Below are 20,528 nucleotides of genomic sequence, written 5' to 3' on the forward strand. Positions count from 1 at the left end.
AGCCTGAGAGACAGCTGCAGGCAGGGGGGGCTGCAGCATTCTCACAGCATTGCAGCCATCAAGGCTCGGATGCTGGGGCACTGCAGGGACATACAGAGGAATGCAGTACGGGAGCAGCTAGAGCCTGATCTAGAATTCCAGGTATTAAACTGGTGTCAAACCGTCTGATCCCCATTTTTATCTAAAGCAATAGGCCAGACCTTCCTTGGGCAAAAGCAAACTCAATTGCATTATCTTTTGTTTGTTCAAGGGATAAGCCTAGCAGCTGTTCTTGTTGTGTAATGTTTATAGCTTTACAGAGGCTGCAATAACAAGGGAAGCTCCATGTGCAGGTATTGGCCCCTTCAGTGACCTTGGAAGAAGCAGGATGCACAGCCCCGAGCCGAGCAGTCTCACTGACAGGAGACAACTGGGGGGATGGCTTAATTTTCTTTTTTTCACTTTTACAATGCAGACTAAATACTGCTCTGCAGTAATGCTTTCCATTGATATTCAGCTGACAGACTTGATTTTAAAGCAAGTATTTGTTATTTTCGTAGATGGAAAAAAGCTGTTAGTATTCTAAGAGATAAAAGAGGCTTTTCTCTTTTTCCTTGTGCATCAAAGGTTGCAAACACATCTGTAGTTCTGCAGTTGGTTTCTCCAGTGTACCCTGGTAGAGCTGTGAGGATTTAAGACAAGGAGTGTGAGCGCACATGAAGTGTTGGTTTCTTTTTAATCAGCCCCGTTCTTCACACAGCAGTGTGAATAAAGCCTGAAGCTGGGCACTGTGAAAACTGACATGTAATGGCACCTTTGGGGGCAAGCTAGGCAGAATGATGCTTAGTGCCAGTTATTATGTAGTACTAGTGTAAGGATACACACAGAGCTCCATGACCTGCGTATATAAATAGCAGAGGGAGCCCCTAGGGATCTCAAGGTGGCCAGGTACAGGGGAATGTCCTCTCACTGGGTCTTGGCAGGAAGGGGACCAGCTACATTGCACGTCCCTGGTGGCCTGGGAGTGTGGGCAGATTGGGCAGGAGCCTGACACCTTCTCCATGGGACAGGCCTCCTACCAACAGGTATGTGGGGAGAAGCAGAGAGCAGTGGGGAGGAGTCGGCCCACAGCCAGGAACCGCTGCTCACCTAGGACACAGAAACTTGAGTAAAATTTTTGCTCCTGGAGCCCCAGCAGGACCATGGGAATAGTTCCTCTAATATGGGGTAGTTTGAGAAACCTACTATTGCTGAGGCTATTTTGACATATTGCTGCAGGTAGATTTAGCTGGTGAGGGCACTGAACCAGCAGCTTTCGGAGATAAAAGACAGACACATACAAACACAAAGGGGAAGGGCAGAAGCATGTGCTGCAATGGAAAGCAAGGTTCTCTGCATATATTAAACTTCATCTGCATGGTACCTTTGTACCTATACGCACCTGTGTTTTACAAAACAGAATTTAGCAACTTCCTTAGCTCACCTAATACAACATAAAGGCAACTCTACAACCGCATAGTCTGTTAGGTAGCCATTAAATAAACAGCATTAGGACCATTAACTTGGAGGTAAGAGGTGCCCCACTCCCCAGAAGTCTGATTCTGTTGATAATAGCATGGCCACAGACATCATCCCACCTGCTTGGATTCTTATTTTGATCAGTCCCACAGAACTACTAAATACATTAAATTTAATCAAACACAATACATTTAGTGCTTTTAGAAGAGTAAAAGTGCCTGCCATTCTCAAGAATGAGAATTGCTGAGGGAATTAATACAGGGCATTAGTACATTAATGCACACAAAACCCAAAAATATTTCTAGGGAAAAATAAGGTGGTTAGTTAGCAGCAAGAATGTTCATGGAGTCATAGGAGAAGCGTCCTCAAAGACCAAAGGGTTAAAGTGAACCTGCAGATAGGGCAGAGCACTACTTGAAAGAAATCACTGAATTAATCCATAGCTGGTACTAGAAAAATAATCTTAGGTAATATTGCAATATTGTTTCCTTATCCTAGGCTATGATCTTGCATTTGCAGAAAACAGGGCCTGTTGCAGAGATGCTAGGAGGCAAATTGTTTGCCTGAGTGGTTGTCAGCACAGAGGAAGGAGCGTGGCACTGCCATCCATCCTCTGTCATGACAGGGGCCTCAGGTGGGGACGTGCCACTGCTCTACAGCACAGGCAGCTCCGTCACAGTCTCTCACAGCCAGCTGTTCAGTGCAGCTACTACCTCACAGATGTGGATTTTTAAGCAGGTATCACTGGGTCTTCTTTGCATAAGAGGAACCACAGCTGGGTAGAAATGGCCACAAGCCCTGTCTCACTAGAGCATCTCCTTCTTCCTCCTCATTTTGCAAGAGGGCTTCAGCTGAGGAGCCCTGGGAAGGGGAAGAAACAGATGCACAGCACGGGTGCTTTCCAGCAGAGGGGAAATTATCTTGGACCAGTGTAATTGAGTCTGCTCTTCTACCACACAGTAAGGATAAAGTTTTCTGCCAGGCTAAGTTATGATCTGGCTCCAGTAGCACATTGTTTTTATTATTATTTATTTTTTTAAATTTTTTTTAATGGAAATCTGCCTGGTAGTCTGCTACCTGGTAATTCCAGCAGCAGAGCAGGATGAGAGATGGCACGAAGGGATGCAAGCTTGTAATGAAAGTAAACCAGGAGGAAGTCAATCATAATAAATGTTTGCTTAAGAATATACCATACATTCTGACATGGAAAAAGACTAGTGTCTCCTTTACACTCTGTAAGGTGAAGTAATTGAGAAGCTGTTCCATTCAGATGCTATTGCAACTGGGAAGCTATGAGGTGAACTGCCTCAAAAATTAACTTCAAGGAGACTTAGAGTATATAAAAGAGGATCCGTCTCTGAACTTAACCAGCATAGCACATGATTCACTAAGTTTCAATGGTGAATTTATGATGTCGAAAAAATTATTTCCTGTCCCATCTTCCTACCTAAAAAAAAAAAGAGAGAGAGAAAGGAAAACAGAAATATATCATACATAAACTTCAGTTACATCTTCTGGTGAAATACAGGATAAAAAGCATAATTAGGGTTCAAGGTCAAAATGAAATTCTGTTCACATCTCAGTCCTTCACACATCATTCTGCGAAAAAAGAGAGCTGAATAGAGGAAGAATTAACTGATTTCTTTTAAGTTTAGTAATTGCAAATGCAAAATGAGTATCATTCTGCAGACATGGTGCCAGAGGACAATGCAAACTAACGAAATAATGGTAGTCCTGATAAATAATTTATGCACCATATCAAAAGCTGAATGAGATAAAGAAATGGAGAACCCATTTGAAAATTTGGAAATTGCTCAAAGCTCTTCCTCCAGTGACTCCCAAGAGGATGAGCATGGAGCACTAATAAACTCCATGACCGTGTATAATTCATAAACTTTCCCTCATTTTTTGATTTTTAGTGCTTACAGTTTATAGTTAACAAAGGAACAAAGAGTGGAAAAATCCTGGTAAGAGTTGAGAGGACAACATAAGCCAGCTGATTCCTCCACTTAGTCTATTCATAAAGGGCATTTGTTTTCATCCCAAACTGCACATATATCCATCATTAAACTAGCACACTGAAAACAGAAAAAAACCCTTCTGCTCACAGCCTCATGCCTACTTTGTATTTGTTTTTTTATGACAGTTATTACAATGTGAGATTATAACACACGAAAAGCCATTTCAGAATGATTTTTATTAACAGTATTCTGTTGTGGCTCTTGGTTAATGTTCAGACTGGATATGTTATGGATTCATTCAATAGCAGCAAAGCAAACTCAGAGCAAACCAGTGGGTGCTGTCTAAAGGCAGTGGGGTGTTTCTGGATGGATTACATAGCAAGAAACTTCCCCTCACACAGCCACATGGAAAGATATTACTAAATTCAACAAATCTAAAAATTACGTTCAGATAAGACTTGCCTTGAAATGATTTTGACAGTAACAAGCCTGTGAAGTTCTATTCTGAAAAGACATGGTGGGCAAGAGGGTTATTTCAACTCTTTGCACATCAGGAATTTGTTGCTTGCTGTCAGGCACAGCACAATTCAGTCGCACTGCCAGACTTTTGTAATCAGTGTGGATCTCAGTAGCTTGATGATTTGCCCTTCAAGGATGCAACATTAAATATTTTAAGCTGTTATGATTTTTTTTTTCTGTAAGATGCCTTGGAGCTTTAATTATTTATTTTTTTTTGCAGTCTTTAGAAACAGGGGACAGTGTCTTGTGGCTTTCTGAGGGAAACCCTCACTTTCTACGTTGACTACACAAGCAGAGCACAGCACACCTTGCAGCTGCATGATGAGTTTCAAGCTGCTGAAAGGCTGTGATGGCACCCACAGCCTCTGTTGCCACATCAGAGTGAGCAGCATCTGACTTAAGCAATCACAGCAGAAGCTGGTGGAACACAGAGGAGGAATCTCCAAACAGCTTCCCACCATCACCAAAGACACAAAGAAATCACATAACGCTCTCAGGGCTCTTTGAGATCTGTTGTCCAGGATGGGTAGACGGGAAAGAAGGTGACTACTGTCAGCAAGCTACAGAAGTGGCTACAGGGCAGCTGCCCACTGGTGATCCCCTCTGCTCATGCACAGACTGTCATGAGGTTGATGAAAGGGATCCATTCCCTCAGTTCCCCCCGTCTGTCCTGCCTGCCTCTGAGAGCCTGTTGAGTGTAATTCAAATGTTGTTTACTTCATTAATTTCCTCCTACCATCAATTGATGAATAAATTATTCATAAGTAAATTTATAAATTATTCTACCGTTTCTATTGATGATTGACTAATATTGACCAAATAAATTATTCACTCTTCTTTTCCCCCACCAAATGACAAATAAATTATTTGTGAGTATTCTTTTTTTCATTATTAGATCAACTCTTCCATCTATTGAGACATTTATAAGATGTCACTCACTCTGACAGCTACAAAATTTGTAAGCAGGACCCTTTTAGGACCAATATTTTCATAGACAAACAGAATTGGTTTAACTATTGTATGTTTATATGACAGCTGCTCTAAGTATGAGGTCCTTTAGAACATGAGGAGGTGGTTTTGTATATTTCAAAGCCAACTAAACAAAATGCTGCGATATTCTGGGGTTAATTCTCACCCAACCAATATATTTTGAACTGTGTGGATTTTTTTAGTCTTATGTATTTGTACAAAATAGCCAGTGTTGAGGCTTGCAGCCAGCTGCTGAGCTCAAAAGGTGTTTGGATGCAGGTTCCATAAATGAACAAAGCCAAATCAGACAGATACCTTGACTAACGGCCACTACAAACAGGAACAGCATAGGCCAGAGCTTATTTCAAGTTCCTGGATAAATTACATGAGCTTTACATCTAGCTAGATCCATTGCTTCTCTCTCTTCTTTCACTGATACAGCAAGAATTATGAGGCAGACAAGTGATATCCTTTTCTAGTGGCATCATTTGTAGCATATTTTACCATGCAGACAAAATGTGTCTGCATCCAAAAATATGGACAGTCCATGTGTTGGCTGTCGTTATGATGGGTCAGGAAAAAAAAAAAAAAAACATAATAAATAAATTCATGTCTACAAAAGTGATACTAAGTCACAAGCACCCAAAAAGGATTAAATCCTCTCTGGTCCATGGAGCTCAAGTTAGATTAAGTCCATCAGGTCAATCAAGCTGTATTGGCGTGAAATCAGTATAAAGACCATGAACACTGAAAAGTATTCTCTAAAAAGTCGGTCTAAAAGAGACAGAGAGAGAAGGCATCTCACGCCATCAGAGGCGCAGCCCTGCTGTGTTTTATCAGGTGTGACTGCCAGTGAGGGTCAGAAGCAGAAGCACACACCTCTCTCTGCTCACATCTTTCTTGCCTCAGAGACCCACCAGCAAAGCATGTGCAAAGAGGTTTCAGTTGTCTTTTTATGGGTTTATGTTTTTTTAATTTAAAACCATGGAGCAGGCATATTTACCAAGCTGGGTGCATGTAAAAGAGTGACTACAGCCCCCAGACAGCAGTTAGTTGAACAGCTCACGCTGCCCGATGGAAGATGAATGGGCTGTGCAAGGCAAGCAGGGCTGCTCTGCGCGCAGAGCTCGTTTGCAGAGGGCTCATTTATGGGGGACTCTCCAGCACCACGCGGCTCTGTAACACCTGGCTGCTGCAGACATGAGCTGTCTCTTTGTTTTCCCTTTCCTTTCCACCCAGAGGGGGGCTGTGAGCTGTCACTCGGGCCAGTATAGCAGTGTAATACTGGCCTTTAAAACACACACGCAGCAGAAAATCACAGCTCTCTCATTTTCTGAGAAAACTGTTAATAGGTCTCCCTCTCTCATGGAGGCATTGTTACAGTTTTAAGTTCCTGGCTAAACTGGCATTGATTTTTTTACTTAGATTTCCACATTAAAATAGGCAGCAGTACTTAGGGAACTGTTGTGGTCAGGACTTAGAGGGGAAGCACCTAGCTCAGGGGTCCTCAAACTTTGTAACCAGGGGGCTGGCGCGTGGATGCAGTGGCAGGCAGCCATCTGCGGCTGCTTGGTTTCCCCCCAACCCCCGGGGGGGGGGGGGGGGGCGGGTGTCTGTAAATACCGGGGGCCAGATTGAGGACCCTGGGAGGCCCTATCCAGCCCGTGGGCCATAGTTTGAGGACCTCTGACCTAGACTTTGCATGCTGAAAAATAACTGAGTAGCCTTTGGGGTCAAGTTTTTAATGTCCCTTTCTTCCTGTTCTCCCAGCAGAAACCCCATGGAATACCCAGACACAGAAATACACAGAAAGGTATGACAGAGAAAGTGGGAAGGTAATAAAAGGGTGCCTAGACAGATGTGGTGTAGTCAGAGAGCCAGGCTGGAAGAATGCTCTTTGCAGAGTGGATGTGGATGGACCACAGCTGTACTGGTCAAGGCCAGAAAAAAGAGCACTGCAGTAGCTGGGATAAAATGGTGAAGGGAACCCATGGGTAAAATTTTAGGTATACAGGTATGTAACAGACTGTATCTTTGGGACTTTTATGCAGAAAGAACCTATGAAACTTAGACTTCATGTGAGGTTTCAGAGAGTAGTCTGAGCTGAATATGTCCATATTAAGAGTCTGCGTAAAACACAGACATGCTACCGATCCAGAACAAATGTAGGTGCTCCATATTAGACAGTGTGATGTCCGTTCATCAGTAATGGAGCAGACCAGGATATGAGTTTGGACAAGACAAAAAAGATGAGCAAGTGTACTATGTGTAGATATGCAGGTAGGCAAGAGAGAGCTGCCTCCTCCACAGGACACTCAGGGGAAGCTGAGGCTGCATAAGAAACAGATCACAGAGTCACAGAAGCTGAAGGAGAACAGGACCACAAGAAGACGTCACCATATTTAGTTGTCTTGCAGTATTTTGCAATACCATTGCAAATGGTCATTTGCATCAATAATAGGAAAAAGGACTTTTATCACTGCTGCTTATTCCAGTTTAGCAGCCAGAGCAAAACAGCTGTGCAGGTGGTAGGTATTACTGCAGCACACATAGCATGGTGGTTGGCAGCAGTGTAGCTAGGCCAGTGTGTCTGGCCTGAGGAGCAAGGACTGCAAAAAACTGTTCAGAGTCACCCAAATTATTTTTTTTATAACATGTCCATATAGGCATAGAGGGGTGTGGGTATGTGTTATCTCATACATTGGAATTTTTTCTCACTGGGGAGTAAAAGCCATGAACAAAAATCTACTTAGGTGTTTTTTACTGTAAATGCAGTGTACCAGCAAAATATACTTGCAGCTTGGTTAGGTTTTTGCTGTTAGTTTTCTGATGAATGCTTGTGACTCCTAGTAATGTTTTGCATTTAAGTCAGTTTTGCTACTTTGCTAAAGGAAACTCAGAAAACAGAGCTGCAAGGAGCTGCAGGAGGCCATGTAGATTTAGCCACCATAATAGCTAACAGGATAATTAATTTAAATTGTCTGCCAGTTTTAATTAATTAAAGAACCTTCAAACAGTCTTTCATATGTCTTATTTCAGGAATGATATTATTTGGGAAAGGACAACTTTTTACAAGGGAAAAAAGCATAAAATCAATAGTCTGCAAGCACAACTCAAAGTAGTGGGAAAGAATATTAAAATTACAAGCATGTGGAAAATGTAATTTTATTTCACGCTGAATCATATCAAGTAATACCTCTCTGCTTTCGTAGCTTACTCAATGCAGTTAAACTGTTCATGACGAAGACTGGACTCTAAATGAAGGACGGAAGAAGAAAGCTCTGGCTACCTACCTGCTTACCTTTCCCTCTGAGGTCTCATAATCTTCTTGTTTAAGTCTTTCCCAGAGCAGGAATACAAACTGTTTACTTCTAATGTGTCAGTGCTACTGGCCTTCTTTTGTAATTTCTTTTGACTTTTGCAGTCATTCCTCACCCCTCTTCTGTTTCACTGCATTTTGCTCCTCAACCTCCTTCTTCCTTTTTGCTTGCTATTTTTGGTTGCAGCTGTTGTAATGCCAGCTGGAAGAAACATGGCTGGTATTCTCTTTTGAAGACTGTGAGATTAATATCTATTATAAACTTTCTAGAGTCAGAATTGCAGTTCCACAGGTTTTCTGCCTTAGTGTCATCAGCTCCCCTGTTCCTGAGAAATGGAGCAGACAAGGCAGGTGATCATTTCAGAAGAAAAGGAGGGAAGTAGCTGGGGAAACACCACTAATTCGAAGAAAAGGGCCAGGCCTATTAGATTAATCTCGTGCTCTGTGCAAAGGAGTGGAGGGTAATATACTCAGGATGCTGGCAAGGAGACAGGCATCTGTATTTTGAACTAATGAAGTCCTATTAAGATCCATGTGCTTGGAAGTGTTCCTGGAGTACTGTAGCTAAGTGTGGATCATGGCAACCTAGTCATCATTCGGCAGAACACGGCCGCCTGCCTCGCCGGCTCAGATGCAATAAGGCAGTTTTCCTAAGCAGATGTGTCTGAGACCTCAAGGGCATCAAAGTGTCTGAGATTCCTAACTACTCTGACAATCTGGCAGCAGATCTGTTTGGCACAGGGCACGGCAAAGCCAATAGCAAGCTTTGGAGTTGTTTCTCTCTTCCCAACACCATCTTGCTCAATGTCTTTCAGTAAGATGCAAAAAAAAAGAAGGGGTCAGGCTGAGAAAGGAATGTGATAAAGAGCTGCTTGTGGCCTTCTGTACTGTTGTCATTTGACACAGCAGCTCTCTAGAGATAGTACAACCATGGATAGATGAGTTTTGAGGGTGTCTGGAGTTAAATGTCCTGTGGGTAGTGGACTAAATAAACAGCCATTACCACTCTCTATAGGCTTGAGAGAACCTCGATATCTGGGTGTACCACCCACGCCAGCCCTGGTGGGCTTGGCATTATGAATCACAAATGCTCTTTCAGCACTGATAGTGTGCTAACTTCTGTGAAATTAACATATGTTTTCTTATCTAGTATCCACACACAGGTGCTGATTTTGTGGGTGGTCTCCCAGAGTAAAGCAGACTTTCTGGAAAGAGGGTCTTAACCAATTCTTCACACGAGGAACTGGCTTCAAGGGCAACTTTTAAAGGCAGCCCTAAATGTCAAAACTCTACAATAGCAGACAAAAAAAAGGTATTTTTAAGTTATTGTTACAGCTGTGCCATAAGATTATAGGAAATCTTTATGTTAGAGTTTATCTGCATGGTTTACTGTTTTCCATCAGCTTTGCTGACATTTTCTTCTCTGCTGTTTCAGTCAATATGAGTCAGGAGGAGAAAAGGACATGTTTAGTACACAGGGACATTTACCTGAACCTGAACTTGTTCCATGTTGTGAACATATTTCCTTCTTTTCTTCCTTCACAACTTGGAACTGAACAAGTGTGCATTAATCTTATTTCATCCCATCCCACTTTTATGCTAGAGAGAAAAAATTGAAACACTGTAATTACTCATCAGACTCAAATTTATTTTTATATTAAAAATATGAACCATTAAGGGGAAAAAAATCCAAATTCCATTTCTGCAGGCTCAGCTCTTTGCCATTCCCTCCAAAAAATGGTATTTTCAAAGCTTTCAGTTCCCATTATCCATTTCATTTTACTGTGTCAAAAAGGGAAAGAATTTCATCTGTTCTCAGGCTATTCAGTGCTATTAGGAATGAAAAATCCTGTCTAGAATGAAAAATCATGTTCTGCTTTGTTATGATTATTCTAGCTCTTTAATACAGTCCACATGGTGCAACAGTACTGTTGCAATTAAGCCATCCAAGCAAAGGGTAGTGGGGGAAAAGTACAGTGGGGCTGTATCTTTTCTTTGCCACTAGCCTAGTCGTTCATCGGTGAAATAGCACAAGGGGAAGGGGAAGACCTGGAGGAGGCTAAAGGAGCAGGAGCATAACCAGCCAGACCACGAAGAAGATCATGAGCTGCTGAGATGATGCACACAATCTGAGGGATAAATTCCCTTCTTTCCCAAATGCCATGTGATTTCCTACCCCAGAGAAAGTCTAAGTGCTTGATTTGTATGAATTTTACTCCCAGTGTGAAATGCAAGAAGCAGTATTTAACGTTCAAGAAACATAATGCAAAATCAAGAGAAATGGAAACGTGCCAAGTGATCAGTTCCCTGACTTGTTTTCTCAGTCACTGTATTTAAATTCCACATAAACTCAAAGATCTTTTTTCAGTGTACGAAGACAAATATTTGTTGGTCAACAGATGACCCCTGCTGGCGTGCAATATCAAAAAAATCTATGCTAACTAAAAATATCTATTTATTTTTTCCAGCCTCCTTTGTGCATATTTGCCTGTGGTTTCTACTTCACTTTGATTAATCACATTACTCCATCAAGACTGTATCTCTGCAGTCTGTTTCCCAAAGGATTGTATGTTGCCTTTCTTTCTTACACTTCTCTCCATAATGAATAATATGCTATCCATTTATCTAAAGCATCTTCTCATCTCTGCTCCATGTGTCCAACAATTTCCCTCTGATCATTTTCAAACAAGTTCCTGGCGATCTTCTTGTCTCACTGTCTGTTTATTTGGTGATGACAGCAACAGCTTCTCTTTTCAGTGCTTCTGCACAATTTGTAGTGTTATCAAATTCAGACTTTTATCAGTAATACTGTCATTATTGGTATGCTTTTCTCTGTTTTCTCGTACTTATTTGATTTTGACCTAACTTGGACATAAATCAGTTTTTACAAGAGTTCACTTTATTTGGCCAGCACATGCAATATCTTCCTTTATCTATGACCACTTCTTGTTGTCAGGAATAGTCCATCTGTTTTTCAGTTGGCATTATCACTGGAATTCTACATAGTTGTACTGTCTTTTGGCAATTCACTCAATAACCCCAGCATCCTCTCACCAGCAAGGATGCAAACATGGTAAATGGGATTGGGTGAGACATTCACATCAGTACAATGTAAAGTTACTTTCTAGTGCTAAATGAAAATTCTTTATTTAACTTTACCATGTCCATCTAACAAGTTCAGTCAGCTGTGCATCTGAAATCACAAAGTACATTATAATTTTTCTCTACATGATGTTGGACACACTTCTATTACTAGAAATCATGCATCGCATGTTGTGAAGTCTTTGTGATGTTCTTTGTGCATCGTGACTCTCTTGGATAACCAAGAAGAGACTTTCCTCATATGCGTATTTAACTACGTTGTTTGAGATAGATACTTCTCATGTAAGCCCACTGGAGCTTTTTGTGAGTTCGTTTTTTTTGTTGTTGTTGTTGGGTTTTTGTTGTGGTTTGGTTTTTTTTTTGTGAGCAAAGACTAAATATAAAACAGAACTTTTATTTTATTCCAAACTTTATTTTGCTTTTATTTTTGCTTTATAGCTAAAGGATGTCAGCAGCTTAGAGCATGCCTTTCCATCAATATTCTTCGCTTATTCTTGAAATCTTTACTTCTACCCATGATTCAGAGTTGTTACTCCATGAGGTAGTGTGTCACTGCTCACTGACTGCTTAGCAACCTCAGTGCTAAGAAGTGAGGTGCAGAAGAAGCTGTACTTACGACATCCCTTAGGACAGTATACTGTCCTCTCTTTGGTGGGAGGTTCCACATTCAGCATCCACATCCAGCTACTGGGAAAGTTCTGCCTGTGGCTTTCACAGCTCTTCTCCTGCTGGTCAGTTCCTTGTTTACCAGTTCAGCTGTCATCCATAACACAGAGGAATTTTGGTTTTTTTTAAAAAAACACCCTTATTTGCCTTGGATAACTGCTAAAATCTTGTCACTTTGGATTACTTTTTTTTTTTTTTTTTTTGCCTTCCAGCCTCTCATTAAGTTTAAGAGCATGTGTTCCTTATAGAAAACTTTGTGCAGCTTTCAATACGTCCCAGGATTTTCATTTCTTCCTTTTCATTTCTTCTTTCCATTTCATTTAAGTGTTGCCATGTTAGTCTCCAGCAACATTTCTGCCTTAGGGACCTTCGCCTTAAACACATTCTGGTTGTATTAACTCCATGGCTTAAATAGAAATGTTTCTTCAGTCCTTTCCTTTGTCACGTAGAGCCATCTCAGTACATCCACTGCAGATGTAGCCTTTTCTGAACCAAAGATATTATTTCTCTACTTTTTTTTTTTTCATGAAAAAGCCTAACATCTGAGGAAAGTATTATAGAGTTCACAACCTCTCTTGAATAAAACTCCTTCCATGGACTTTAAATTAGATGCTGAAAGTGATCACAAAAATGAAAAAAGGAAATAAAAAATGTTATATTTGCATTTCTAGTGAGTGTAGTTGTCATTCTGTGGAAAAGTTTTCTGTACTCATGCAAACACAGAGCAAATGGAACTGATTGGGTTTTGGGTTTTTTTTTTTTGTTTGTTTGGGTTGAGTTTGGGTTTTTTTGCATTGAATCTTATTGCAAACATCAATATTGAAGTCATGAGACCTTGTGGAATCTATATCAGGAAACAGCTTGTCATTAATTTGATTTCATTATGGCCTGATGACCTCCACAGCTTTAGTGGGGCTTGCAGGTAGGACTTAATTGGTGTCCAAGAGCCTGTATAAGGGAGAACATGTGGACGGCACTTTAGTCTCTTGTATATGTTTTCTGAGAGATGAAGTTCAGAACCAATTCCTATAGTGCTGAAGTGATACTTTTTATTTAGAGAGCAGCACTGAAGGGTTTAAAACTGGAAACCAATGAAAATTTACTATCATCATCATCATCATCATCATCATCATCATCATCATGTTCTTCTCTTTTCTCTTTTTTAATTAAATAACTTAATTAAAAGACTAATTAGCAGTAGCATATCAACATAGAGATATAGTATCTGTGCATTTTTCTTAATAATTAAGCTTCAGCTATGGGTTTTCTGCCTTGCTCAGTGTCTAGAATTCCACATTTATATGTCATTTTAATGTTTATTTTTCAATGTTAAGAAAAAGCATGCTACAAAAAAGGAAGAAGTTTATCATGTGGTTAAGGCACTAGATAGGAATTCAGGCATTTCACACCGAATCCCACTGGTGCCACAGGTTTTCTCTGTAACCTTGAGCAAATCGCTTAACCTCTCTACCTCTGCTCCTCATTTATTTTTAAAGGATGAAATATTTTTCCTGTTTCTGTATTTACATCGCAAACTCTTTTTACTGTATGTTTTGTATGATTCTTTTTGCAATAAGGATCTTATCTAAGAATTCTTATAACAGAGTTGTTTTTATCTATGTAAAAAGAAATATATTATGTATGATAGGTGATCCTGTATGATAGGTGATCCTAAGTTATGACCTGGCCGTTTAAGGAGTTACTATTATTACTAGTAAACTAGAATCACAGAATCATAGAACGGTTTGGGCTGGAAAGGACCTTTAAAGCTCATCTCATTCCAAGCCCCCTGCCATGGTCAGGGACACCTTTCACTAAACCAGGTTGCTCACGGCCCCATCCAGCCTGGCCTGGAACACTTCCAGGGATGGGGCGTCCACAGCTTCTCTGGGCAGCCTGTTCCAGTGCCTCACCACCCTCACAGTGAAGAATTTCTTCCTAATATCTAATCTAAATCTGCCCTCTTTCATCTTAAAGCCATTTCCCCTTCTCCTATCACTATGTGCCCTTGTAAAAAGTCCCTCTCCAGCTCTCTTGTAGGTCCCCTTTATGTACTGGGAGGCTGCTATAAGGTCCCCCTGGAGCCTTGTCCTCTCCAGGCTGAAAAAAACCCATCTCTCAGCCTTTCTTTATAGGAGAGGTGCTCCAGCCCTCTGATTGTCTTCATGGCCCTGCTCTGGATTTGCTCCATCAGGTCCATGTCCTTCTTCTGTTGGGGACCCCAGAGCTGAACACAGTACTCCAGGTGGGGTCTTACAAGAGCAGAGTAGAGGGAGAGAATCACTTCCCTTGACCTACTGGCCATGCTTCTTTTGATGCAGCCTGGGATTCTGTTGGCTTTCTGGGCTTCAACTGTACATTGTTGGTCCATGTTGAGCTGTTCATCCACCAGCAGCCCCAAGTCCTCCTCAGGGCTGCTCTCAACCCATTCTCTGCTCAGCTGGTATTGATTCTGGGCATTACCCTGTCCCAAGTTCAGGACCTTGAACTTGGCCTTGTTGAACTTCATGAGGTTTACTCAGGACCACCTCTAAAGCCTGACAGGGTTCCTCTGGATGGCATCCCTTCCCTCCAGAGTGTCAACCACATCACACAGCTTGGTGTCACCAGCAAACTTGCAGAGGATGAGCTCAATCCCACTCTTCATGTCACTGACAAAGATGTTGAACAGCACCAGACCCAATCCCAACCCCTGAAGAATACCACTCATCACTGGTCTCCACTTGGACATTGAGCCGTTGACCACAATTCTTTGAGTGCAGCCATCCACCCAATTCCTTATCCACTGAGTGGTTCACCCATCAAATCCATGTCTCTTCAGTTTAAAGACAAGGATGCGATGTGGAACAGTGTCAAAAGCTTTGCACAAGTCCAGTTAGATGATGTCAGTTGCTCTTCCCTCATCCATCAGGGCTATAACCCTGTCATAGAAGGCCACCAAATCTGCAAGGGAAGATTTGTCCTTAGTGAAGCCATGTTGGCTGTCACCAATCAACTCCTTATTTGCCATGTGCCAGGAGGGTCTGCTCCATGATCTTGCTGGGCACCAAGGTGAGACTGACTGGCCTGTAGTTTCCCAGGTCTTCCTTATTTCCCGTTTTAAAAATGGGAGTTACATTTCCCCTTTTCCAGTCCATGGGAACTTTACCAGACTGCCACAACTTCTCAAACATGATGGATAGTGCTTTGCCACTTCATCCACCACTTCCCTCAGGACGTGTGGATGCATCTCACCAGGTCCCATGGACTTGTGCACCTTCAGGTTCCTTAGATGGTCTTGAACCCAATTTTCTTCTACAGTGGGTGGTTCTTCATTCTGCCTGCCTTTGCCTTCTGTGGTTTGGGTATTAGTGTGTTAGAGATTCAGTCAGACTCAGAGCTTCAGTGTGGCATGGCTCTTTTATCAAGAGATGATGGGCTGGTCTTACAAAGGCTGTCTCTATAGCAGTAAAATAAATGTGCTTGGGAATTACTATGCCACCCTTGAAGACAACCAGTACAGAGTGACCTGCTTCCATACCATTAAAGTCAAGCCAGCACTAAGGCAAGCAGGCTGCATCCATACTGCTTATTGGGAATTGTCCCTGGGTTGTAGTAGCTCCCAAACTGTATCCTGGAGTCTCATGAGAGCTTTCTTGGTAAAAAAATTTAAAAGTATGGGCAGAACAAAGAAACATTTGTAGGCTCTGTTTAACAGTGGCCAGTCAAACACTGTACTCTCACTACCTACTCTGCTTCTCTATATAGCTATATGCTTACAATACTCTATCCCAGTCTTGCTTGATGTAAATCCTGAGGCTGGAAAAGAGGAAAGTGAGCTGCAAAAGGAGCTTTGCTAGTAGTAAAACATAGGAAACGACATAGAAATGGGTTCAAAGTAAGTCTGGTCAAAATCCAGATAAAAAGCCATTTCTGTGGAAACTACTCCATAATACATTAAACATTCACTGGCTGAGTAAGTTAGACTATGGAAGAGCAGTTCAAGTGATTCAAGTTTATATTTTTTTTTGTATCAGGAGGATCAATTTGGTGATTAAAGCGTTCGTTCAGTAGGTAGATGATATGGCTTTACATTCCCTAAGCCAGTGAGAGGATTTGAATTTAATTGTCTTTTATATTTATAAGAAAGCCAAGGACTGGTACAGAGTGAAGAACCACATTATCTTGGGCTGTGCTCTTGAAAAGAAGAGTTGATCGTTCTCCTCAGTATACCTTGTAAGAAGGTATTAGGCATGCAGCTGAGTCTCCTAAACAGGTCTGCAGTCCTGAGCACAAACCTCAGGCTTAGGGAAGAGTCAAGCTAAAGACAAACAGGTTTACTCAGCTCTTCCTTCTACCTTACCTAGGGACTCCTGGTGATTCTAGTTGAATCTTCCTGGCACAAAGTCATTATCTTTTGACTCCTGCCTGCCTCATATCTAAAGTATTTGAAGCAAAGTTTATTTGTGGGCTTTAGGTCATCTCTGGAGCACATCAGAAAAAAACCCAAAACCATTAAGTCTATGCTTTGGTGTTGCTGAAATCTGGGGATTATAGGCAGTTCAAGGATGCCAGTTTGTGTCCCAGCCGCTTCTGAGGTGAACAGCCAAGGCTGGTGTCAGGCAGATGAGGCGCTTAAGAGGTTCTCTGCAGAACAGCCCAAGCTGACACTCAGCACAGGGAGAGCTGGTAGGATGCACTGGTGTCAAAAATCATTGTTGTGCCCACCCCAGCTACATGCTTCTTAGGTCTGTCATCGTGAGCTTGCTGGCACAGACCCCTCCAGCTTACACTCTAATAATAGTAGAGACAGAGCAAATGTGCCCCCATACACTGTATGCACAGAACCTGCAAGCCTAACTCCTGATGCCTTCTGCCTCATTTGACAGCAGAGCATTTAAATCTCTGTTGAAATCTAAACCAGGCTGATTCTGAAGGGCTTAAATTCTAAACATATTTACCTAAGAAGAGATCCTATTACAGTACAAGCCTCTACACAGTCAAGACCCACAGTGGGGCTACCAGACAGCCCTAGTAATGGTGGGTGTAGCTGAACTATCACTTCTAGAATTGTCATCCTATCCCAGATATATTGCCCGGTGTTACCATGTAGGACAGAAAAACAGTAGCAAACAAAACAGTTTTAACTCATTATTTTGCAGTTTAAAAAGATTTTGCAAGTGTGGCTTAATCACTTGCAACAACTGACTAAACATTATCTTGCATATTGCTTTCCAATGAGTATTTTATGTGTTGTTGTCTCTGCAGACTGAAGAAGTCCTGAAGATTGATGGAGGGCCATGCTATTCAAACAGCAGGCGTTGCTGAGACAGAAGCTCTTTGTGCTAGGCAGCCTTGCTATTGGAAGTCTCCTATATCTAGTTGCCAGAGTTGGGAGCTTGGATAGGTAAGTTCTTTTTTAATAATAAATGGACTAGGATTGTTCAAGTTTTTGCTTCAAGGATGATTTATTTTCCTTTTTTTTCCTTCTTTCCTGTTGTAGTGTCTACTCGTATAGAAAGACAGAAAGACTGTCTATTCTAGTAGTAGTTTTCACTGTTCTTTCCGCCTCTTTGGAGAAGAAAATAGGAAAATAGAGTCACAGGTCATCACTGTTGAAGAATTTCTGTCTGTCCATTTGTATTCTAAGCACACTGACACTTGTTTTCAGAGAAGAAATAAAACAGCATCCAGTAAAAATGTCATTACAGTAACTCATTTTTGTTTGTGTGCATCTGTGTGTTGACCTCTAGTTTCAGCAAAACAGTTATGATGTATTTATATATCGTCTTTTCTAAATTTATGAGCAAGCAATTAATGTGCTACAGTGGTAGTTAAAATTAAGTATGAGCCTACAGAGTAGCTCGTCAAGTTTTGAATACTATTTCACTTGAAAGATTGCTTCAGGGTTTCAGAATTTTAACTATGTTAATTATCCAGTATTTTCTGGAGCTGAATGTGCTAAATAAGTGGGTTTTCTCTGCAAGTGATTTCCTGGAGAGCAGTAGAAAATCCAGCAGAGAAAATCAAAAACTATTTGGCACTTTCGACCAAGCTGAGTTTTGGCTGGTTATTGACAGGGCAGCAGTAGCGCTACCTGCACCAACGTCACTGTTTCTGTCACCCTAAAAATGACCCGGGTTTGGTCTGTTAGGTGCTACACAAAGACAGGATATAAAAAAGCTCTTTCAAAAGAATGAATGAAACAAGACTTCAAGATTTCCAGAAGCTGGTAGAAAGCTTGCCAGTGCTAATGCTCTAGTGTCCTTCTTTTAAATAAAGAAAAGTATTAATTGAGTTCAAAATTGAGACACAATGCTGTGTGAACATGGAGTGTGTGGAAAGTGAATCAAAACCAGAGCTCCCTAGTGTCCATTGCTAGGTAATGTTGAGCTCCATCCGAGATCACTGAGTGCCTTCTTCAGCTGCTTAAATCCATTGCAGAAGAAGAGGGAGACCGTGTACTCAGCTAAGACCAAATGCATTGCAAATTAAGCCCCAGAATTTATATCTTCTTTCCCTTGGTGGTCAAAGCACCTCTGATGCTTCAGAGGTGAAAACTTCACTGAGAATAATGTCATTCTGTAAATGGAGGCAGAAATCCTTACCGGCTCTTTCAAAAGTATATTTTATGTTCAGAGGCATGAAATCTAATTAACCTTATGCTATTATCTATGCTTGCACATCTACAGAATTTACTGATGGCTATAAAATTATCTTGCCACAGTATTTGACTTGCTGACCTCCTGCGGCACTGAATTCCACTGGTTTCATATATAATGTTGCCAATGACAGTAAAATTCTGTTTCATTCTTTTGCATTATCCAGTGCGAAAAATACCACACTGCTAAAAATCAGTCCTTTTGTATTTGGACTTGGTATGAAAGAGAGAGAGAGAAAGAGAAACTAGAAAGGATGAGACACAGATGAATTAACTGGAAATGTTCTTCTGCCTCAGCACTAGGGCAAAATCCAAACTCGTTGAGTCTGTCAGTAAAAGGATGCTGAATGGCTCCAATAATTTATGCTGATCTAATTTGAACAAGAGAGCTGGTATTATCCCAAATCTGGATTCTTCACACAGTGTGCAAGAGCTGATCCACACACAGAGTCAAGATATTTGCTTATTGCATGTCTGCACAGAGACAGGTGCTGGCTGGTAATCCACAAAGCCAACCTGCCTCTTCACACATAGCAAAACTTTTTATACACTTTGAAAAACTGTTTACAATTACATTTAGTCACACTTAATTTTCATAGGTTCTTACAAGCCTCATCTCCATTTAAAGGTACAGTGTTCCTTTTTTCCACCGCACATGTTCTGTGGGGAGGGGGCTCTATTTGCTCGAGGGTAGACCTTGTAGTATGCTAATCAGGGTAGTTCACACCTAGTTTCAGTAATTTCCTGTTTAGTCTCATTAACCACTTAGTTCTCCTGGAGTTTATCTTGTTGTGCCCCAGCTTGACGTGTTTATGGTGTCTGTTCCTTACCCCAAGGCCAAGATTTGTTAAGTGTTTGTAAGGATTTCACTAACATCCTCTGTGTTTCAAATTCTTCCTTGTTTTTTACGGTAGATATTTACATTTTTTCCCCTCTGTTTTTTTTTTTAAAAGTAAATAATTCTTATATCACATACATCAGTGGCCCACATTTAACAGCCTCAGATTGGGCTCTTCAACAGGAATGTTTTGAATTTTCTTAGGCCCAAAGGGAAACTGCCACTAGTTTATCAAATTCATCGAGTCATCAAGTTTGATAAGCTGAGCACTTCCCTCAAGAGGCAGCCACCGTCCTGCAGATCCTGAGTTCACGGAGCTGTTTAGTAAGTGAAAGCTCAAATAGATTCTGTGCCTGGCAATTTTGAGAAGATCTGGTTCAGTCTTTGAGTTGCCCGACTCCCTCACAGTCAGTATGGGGAACCTCCATACCGGATTTCCATGCGCCAAATTGCTCCGGCTGGAACCAGGTTTACAATCTTTTGCCACTCTGACGCCTCCATTGGAAGAAAAATAGCAAGTATTCTGGATCAGGAGAGACAGCACTGCTACTTGTCATTAAGTCTGTCCGGCTTTATTTTAGCTGTTTTGAAATTTGTGAAAAATACAGTTCTCTCAGATGAGTTGTTTTATGGTGGGTTTTCTCAAGAAGAATGTTTGTGGAGTTTTACTGTAGCAGTTTGAGAAATTGCCTGTTTTGGGAGAGCAACTCAGTGATATAATAAAGGTCATGTAATTTTTTTTTAAAGGCTTTTATTTTAATGGAAAATATTACTCAGATAATAACAAATATTAACATGTTGCAATGTAACAGCAAATAGTTACATTTGGGGATTCAACTACCAAGATCTGACTGCCTGCTTAGTACCACCACTGCCCAGATCTTTTTAAAGGCTAATTTTTATTGTTTAGATAGAGGAGATGAAAGGGGAGAGTAAAAAACCTGAAAGGTAAAGGGTAGAGGAAGGACTTTTAACAACATCCAATCTTTTCCCGTAGGCTAGAGGATATCTTGAGTA

At 41.2% G+C, this 20,528-nt stretch overlaps 1 protein-coding gene across 2 annotated transcripts in view; it reads left to right on the forward strand.

The window, feature by feature from the left end:
* Nucleotides 1–20,528, forward strand: part of HS3ST5 (heparan sulfate-glucosamine 3-sulfotransferase 5) — a 195,644-nt gene that overhangs the window by 171,300 nt on the left and 3,816 nt on the right. For both annotated transcript variants that reach the window (XM_055715004.1, XM_055715003.1), the window contains one exon: nt 17,281–17,419. In XM_055715004.1, the coding sequence (XP_055570979.1) occupies nt 17,313–17,419 (107 nt within the window). In that variant the 5' untranslated portion in view covers nt 17,281–17,312. The remainder of the gene's footprint in view (nt 1–17,280; nt 17,420–20,528) is intronic.

The sequence above is a fragment of the Falco cherrug genome, chromosome 6 (genome assembly GCF_023634085.1).
Source record: "Falco cherrug isolate bFalChe1 chromosome 6, bFalChe1.pri, whole genome shotgun sequence".
Taxonomy (NCBI): domain Eukaryota; kingdom Metazoa; phylum Chordata; class Aves; order Falconiformes; family Falconidae; genus Falco; species Falco cherrug.